Below are 6,154 nucleotides of genomic sequence, written 5' to 3' on the forward strand. Positions count from 1 at the left end.
TTGCTTCGTGTCTTCTGGCACGTAATGCGCTTGAACCATTTTTGGACAGAATTGTCACCGGTGATAAAAGATGGATTCTCTGTGCGAATATTAAAATGCCAAAAATAATGGCTCAGTCCTAGACAAAAACCACTTCTGACCCCAAACCCTGGACTACATTTGCAGAAAGTGATGCTTTGCATTTGGTTGGCCATCAAAGTAGTAATTCATTTCGAACTCCTCAATCCACAGTGAACTGTCAATGCAGAGATCTATAATCAGCAACTGAAACGTTTAAATCAGAAATGCTCTTCACTCGTCAATTGGAAAGGTGTTCTTCTCCACAACGATGCACTTCCACATGCATGTTTGACGCAACTCAAGTTTATGGAGTTGGGTTGGGAAGTTCTCCCCCACCCACCATATTCTCCAGATATGGCACCATGAGATTACCATCTTTTTTGTTCGCTGCAACACCATCTTAATGGGAAAATGTATGCAAATGTGGAAGTTGTTAAAGAGGACATCGAAATGTTTTTTGTTCCAAAGCCAAGTGATTTCTTTAGTTAGGGCATTAACAACCTGATTGTAAGATGGAAAAGCATCATCGATAAGAATGGAGACTATTTCTTTTAATAAACGTTTTGTTGTGATACATAAGTTGTTTGGGTTTTATCATCTGAAAAAATTGACATTAATTTCTTGATGGCCTAATAACATCATCAGGTAAACAAGTCCTGTGTATTTAACTCTCACCTTGCTATTTCATTTGCTTTTGGAACTAGAATATGTGAACTTAATCAACCAGAAACTTGTCAGATAATGCAGGAATTCAAAAACAGAGTACATTCAGAAGTCAACATTCATCACAGAAAATAATGTGTTGATATAAATGATGAAACATCTGTTTTATGTAAAGCATACACAGAGATGTTAACTATCTATAGCAACAATACAAGGATAAATGCTTGGGCCGTACATCTTCATTTTCCACCACCAGTGATGTTCATATGATGATCTTGGTTATGGATTAATGCTCTGTGCTTGTGGCTGCAAAAGTTCCACTTCAACTGCTTTCCAAAGTCTATCAACCATGCATGAATGACAACTTCCCTGGGTCCATTTGAGGAACTCAAAGACACAGAAATTTGTGGGAGAATCTGTGAATAGTATAGAAATTGACTTGTTGACTTAGACATGCAATTTGATGCTTTGTCTTGATGGAGCCATATTGTACTGACATACATTTTCTACACAGCTAATATTTTTATGTGGCATAAATTTATTTTGCTCATTCATGATAATTTAAGCCAAATCGTAGTTGAAAGAGTAAATTGTTGTACAGACATGCAAGGTATAAAGTAAGGATTGATATTTCTTTATCAACATTTATGAATGATCTGAGAATGTTACATAATTATACATATGTTCTGCTGATTTCTTATAAAGCAGCATCTGCACATTTTCAAAAACTTCAGATATGTTTAATATATCATTCCAAGAAGTCAGATAATTTCTGATGTACAATATGACAAAATTTACAGTTACTTAAAAAGAATCTTTATTTTTGTGAATCACAAAACTAAGAATGTGCAATATTAATGTCTAAAACATATTGCATGCATTATTTAGGAAATAATTTTAAATGTAACATTCAAATGAATAATTTGTGATATTTTTTTTTGTGTTCAAAACAAAAACAACCTAGATTAATGATATTTTGATTATTTATAAACTTTTGTAGCTAATTTATATGTATTAAGGAGAATGTGTAATTGGTTAGTCAACCAAGAGTATTTTGAAATTGAATACCTGCACATTTTCTCTTAGATTAAGAAAAGGTACTCTGTAATTTGACTGACAAATTCCAAGTTATTTATTAGCATTCACCAGACATTGCTCTTTTTCTTTCCAGGATTCTGGTGTTGGAAAGTCTAGTATTGTTCAGAGATTTGTTAACAATACCTTTAATCCTTTGGCTGAAAGCACAATTGGGTAAGACTTTTGTAACTAAAAAATAGTTTTTATTGATTTTTATTTTTGCATCATAGAAAACTGACAAGAGACAGGTCATGGGTGAAAGGGCATATCATCTCGTTTGTTGACTCACATTCAAAATTTTATTGAACTACTATTTATATGTATTAAGGAGAGTGTGTAATTGGTTAGTCAATTGATACTGACTATCTACAAACTTTATATTAAAAATTAAAATTTTAGTACTGTATATTACTCAATTTCTTAATTTAAAAGCAAATATTAAAAACACAGATAAACATTGATTTTTGTGTGTCACATGATATGTTGAATGCAGCACTGATTCAAATAAGATGTTTGTGAAGTCAAAATACTAAGTCTATAGTTTCGAACGAATTAGAAACTCAAATTACTGATATTGACAAGCTAGAATATAAAATAAGAGCCTCTTATCTTTTCAGTTTGCTAAGATATTGCTCATGTAATAAATCAAACACAGTGGCAACCTGCCCACCTCTTTCCATTTTTGGAAACGCTCCCTAATATACACTTACTTCTATATATGACATGAATAACCAATCGGAAGTCCAGAATGTCTCCGTAGTGGCTTTCTCAGCTATTTTAACGGATTTGGTGCCATTTCTTTCTTTTGAACTAATATTTCAACGAGGTAGGGTGTGTCTTTAGTCTGTTCCAAATTTCATATTTTTTCAGACTAAAGTACATCTTAGTTACAAAGCTAGATAAATTATAGTGGAAGTCTATGGTATTAGTGTATTACTTTATGCTTTTTTTAGTTATTCAAATCTATATATAAAACCTTAAACAAAAAATTTTGTTTCATATTCTCCACGTGCAAATTTTTTAAAGGCTTAGCAACCTATGTCAAGCAGCAACTGAGTACAAAGGTCGTAACTATAAGACGTAATTGTTTGCTTTACTTCTTCATTTACTGTTCTATGTTTTAAGAAAAATAAGTTTAAGAACTTATTTCAAAAGAGCAGTAATCTATATACATATATAGTGTATACTAATTGAAATTTGACTGTATTTTAATAAATACTAGTCTACTAAAACACAGTCAAGACAAGTTACTTTGCACAGACCAAAGATCAGTTTTATGTTATTTGATACGGTAACATGAGTGCATGTGAGCCATGTCATTGTAACTTCTATATTGCTAGCCAGGAACAGCTGAAAGGACAATGTAATAAAAAATAATAAATATATATAAATGTATAATGTTATGAGATTTAATCTATTTAGTTTAATTTTATGTTTTTGTGTTATAATTTGTGTTCATTCTAGAATGAAAGAGGCATAATTTATTTATTTATTTCCTAATTTTTTATAGTGGTTGCGAGATTGGTCAAATCTACCGAACCCTTACAGAGATTATTTACTGAAAATAACAGATAATATAAGTTTTTCTTAAGAAATGTTTGATAACTTTCTGGACATTATAAAGATTTCGCATGTGAAATTTCAAAATTTTCTGGTGCATAAAAGTATTGCCTATCTATCATGCAAAGTAATATTCATTTTAAGATTAAAAACCATGCAAAAAGAAAAAATAGACACAAGAAAAACATTGCTTTATAAACCTTGAGACTTAATAAAAAAATTAATATTTTGCTGATGAAAACATTATAGTGTTTACCGGTAATCTGCCAAAGTTCGTTAACATTTGCTTAATAATTTAAAAGTTATAGCATGAAAGCTATAACAAGCACAAAATGGTTACGAGGTCAGACCTAGGAACCAAGCCCGTGCTGAAAGAGTTAATATGTGCAGCAGCTGTAAATTTATTATGGATCACCTATAAGAGAGGCTATTATGGGATTTTCAGTGAGTTCTTATATATATTGACAGATGTTTAATCATACCATTTTACACTTAATCTATTTTCCAGCCACTTTGATGGTGTCCGAGCATTAGCATTCCATCCTGAAGAGCCAGTCTTAGTAACTGCTTCAGAAGATCACACTCTTAAGCTTTGGAACCTTCAGAAGACTGTCCCAGCCAAGAAGTAAGTTATAGAATATGAAAGTATTTTAAAACCTAAACTTTTCTCTAATGTGTATGCAATTTTCATCTGTTAAGCTGCCTACAAATAGATCTAGACAGTAACTTACAGATAATCTGGTTTGTTTTTTATGATATTATGTAATGGAAAGTGAAGTTTTAGACTAAAGTTCTAGGTTACTATAGCTATAATAATAGAGTAGTCCCTTGTGGACACAAGTCCTCCCAATAACGACATTTTTTCTGTGCACGGAACAATTTTACATTGATCTGACCTCCCACGAATGATTTCCTTACAGATGCAACATACAGCCGTGATTTTGGGCAGAAGGTCGAATAACGACCTCTTTATAACGACTTTTCTTCATACTAGTAATATAATTTACAGAGACACGTGAATACAGTGTATACAATATAGAACAAAGAGGTCACATGACCGGAGATTGCTTTACAGCTTAGTATATGTATCTTGATATCCCGAGTGTTCAAGTCAAACTCCTTGGTACATACACGTAGGTAATTTCGTTTAAAAACTTTCGGGTCCTTGAAGGTAACCAGGGGTGGTCAGAAACTGTTGTTGATCGTGTCTAAGAGGGACTACAGTATACCGAATCTCTGATCAGTCACACCTTTTTTGTATTTTTGATGTGTTATAGCAGTAGTGTCAAAGAATAAGCTCATAATAATGAGAGTATGTATGTTAGTACATGTAAATATATATAGATATATTTCTCACTATACTCATATTTTCAGGGCAGCATCTCTCGATGTGGAACCAATATATACATTTAGAGGGCATGCGTAAGTATCATTTAACAGTTTTTAACTTTTAAACACTAGTAATTACTATTTTTTGACTGTTTTTTAAGTAATTGAAGTAATGTTTAAATTCATTTGGATAGCAATACTTTTGAAAATAGTGTTTGATACACAAGAATTCATTTTACTTTGTACTTGTTCGAAAGATGATTGGTATTAGTGAAAATTAAAAAAACAAAAAAACTGGTGAAAATAAACTTAGGATCAGAGATGATAAATTCACTAAATATAAACACTAAATTTTTGATTTGCATTGTATGACTCCAAAAACAAGATTTTCTCAATATTAAGTCAAGATTTACTGATAATGGACAGTTGTACTTGTGAAGCCTTTAGGGAAACAAACTTCAACAACCTTTGCAGATTTTATTGCAAAAAAAAATATTGAGTCAGAAATTAACAATTTATTTGCATCTTTAAAAATATCTTAAAGTATTTCACTAAATGCATTTGATCAGGTCCATAAGTTTTTACAGTAGAAATGTATCAGTTTTGAAAAAGTTTAAGTCATTTTACAAGATACATTGATATTGTATGGTATAATTTACACAGTCGAATTGTCAAATAAATTGTTTAACGTACCTAAGGTTACCATAGTCATAAAGTTTAATATCATATGACAATTTAGATTAGTAGTATTGTAGTAGGGAGTAATAGAAAATAAAGACTAGTTAATAAGAGATTGCATCGATAATTTGATAAGTAATTTAAACGTATTAGTACTGTGGATGTTGGCAGGGTAGCAGAATGTCTAAAATCTTCAGAGCACAGACTCCAAACCTTCTATAGATTTGGAGGACTAGGGATTTATGCATATGTAAATAAAACAGAACATATTTTAATCAAGTCTTTGGTTGATGTAATGCGAAGTACCTCATGATTTCTCTACAGCGGAGAATAAAATACAAAACACCCGTCTCCATGAATGAAATCTTTCAACGAAGAGGTTGTGTTTATGATAATAGTTGATAAATCAAAATTTATCTACATATTTCACAAATGTCATACTGGCAATTTACTGAAAGTTAAGCTATAGGATAGAAGACACGAGAATATTTCTGTTGGTTCTACAGCAAAAATCTTCGGTTCACAACCCACTCCTCTGGTGCACAAAGTGTGCAACTATTCTGCAACCCTGGATGTTTGTTTATTGTTCTGAGAGCACCTCGGTCTTAGTAGTAACCACATGTGAATGTAGTGTGTGTGAGAAAGAATAAAAATCTTTGGTTCCCAACCCACTCCTCTGGTGCACAAAGCGTGCAACTATTCTGCAGCCCTGGATGTTTGTTTATTGTTCTGAGAGCACCTCGGTCTTAGTAGTAACCACATGTGAATGTAGTGTGTGCACAAAGCG

The 6,154-nt window shown here is 32.0% G+C and overlaps 1 protein-coding gene across 1 annotated transcript in view; it reads left to right on the forward strand.

Annotated features, from left to right (window-relative positions):
• Positions 1–6,154, forward strand: part of LOC106464954 (ras-related protein Rab-22A-like) — a 35,674-nt gene that overhangs the window by 3,014 nt on the left and 26,506 nt on the right. Inside the window, exon 3 of the mRNA XM_013925127.2 lies at positions 1,895–1,974. Within this exon, the coding sequence (XP_013780581.1) occupies positions 1,895–1,974 (80 nt within the window). The remainder of the gene's footprint in view (positions 1–1,894; positions 1,975–6,154) is intronic.

Source organism: Limulus polyphemus, unplaced genomic scaffold (assembly GCF_000517525.1).
Source record: "Limulus polyphemus unplaced genomic scaffold, Limulus_polyphemus-2.1.2 Scaffold1792, whole genome shotgun sequence".
Classification (NCBI taxonomy): domain Eukaryota; kingdom Metazoa; phylum Arthropoda; class Merostomata; order Xiphosura; family Limulidae; genus Limulus; species Limulus polyphemus.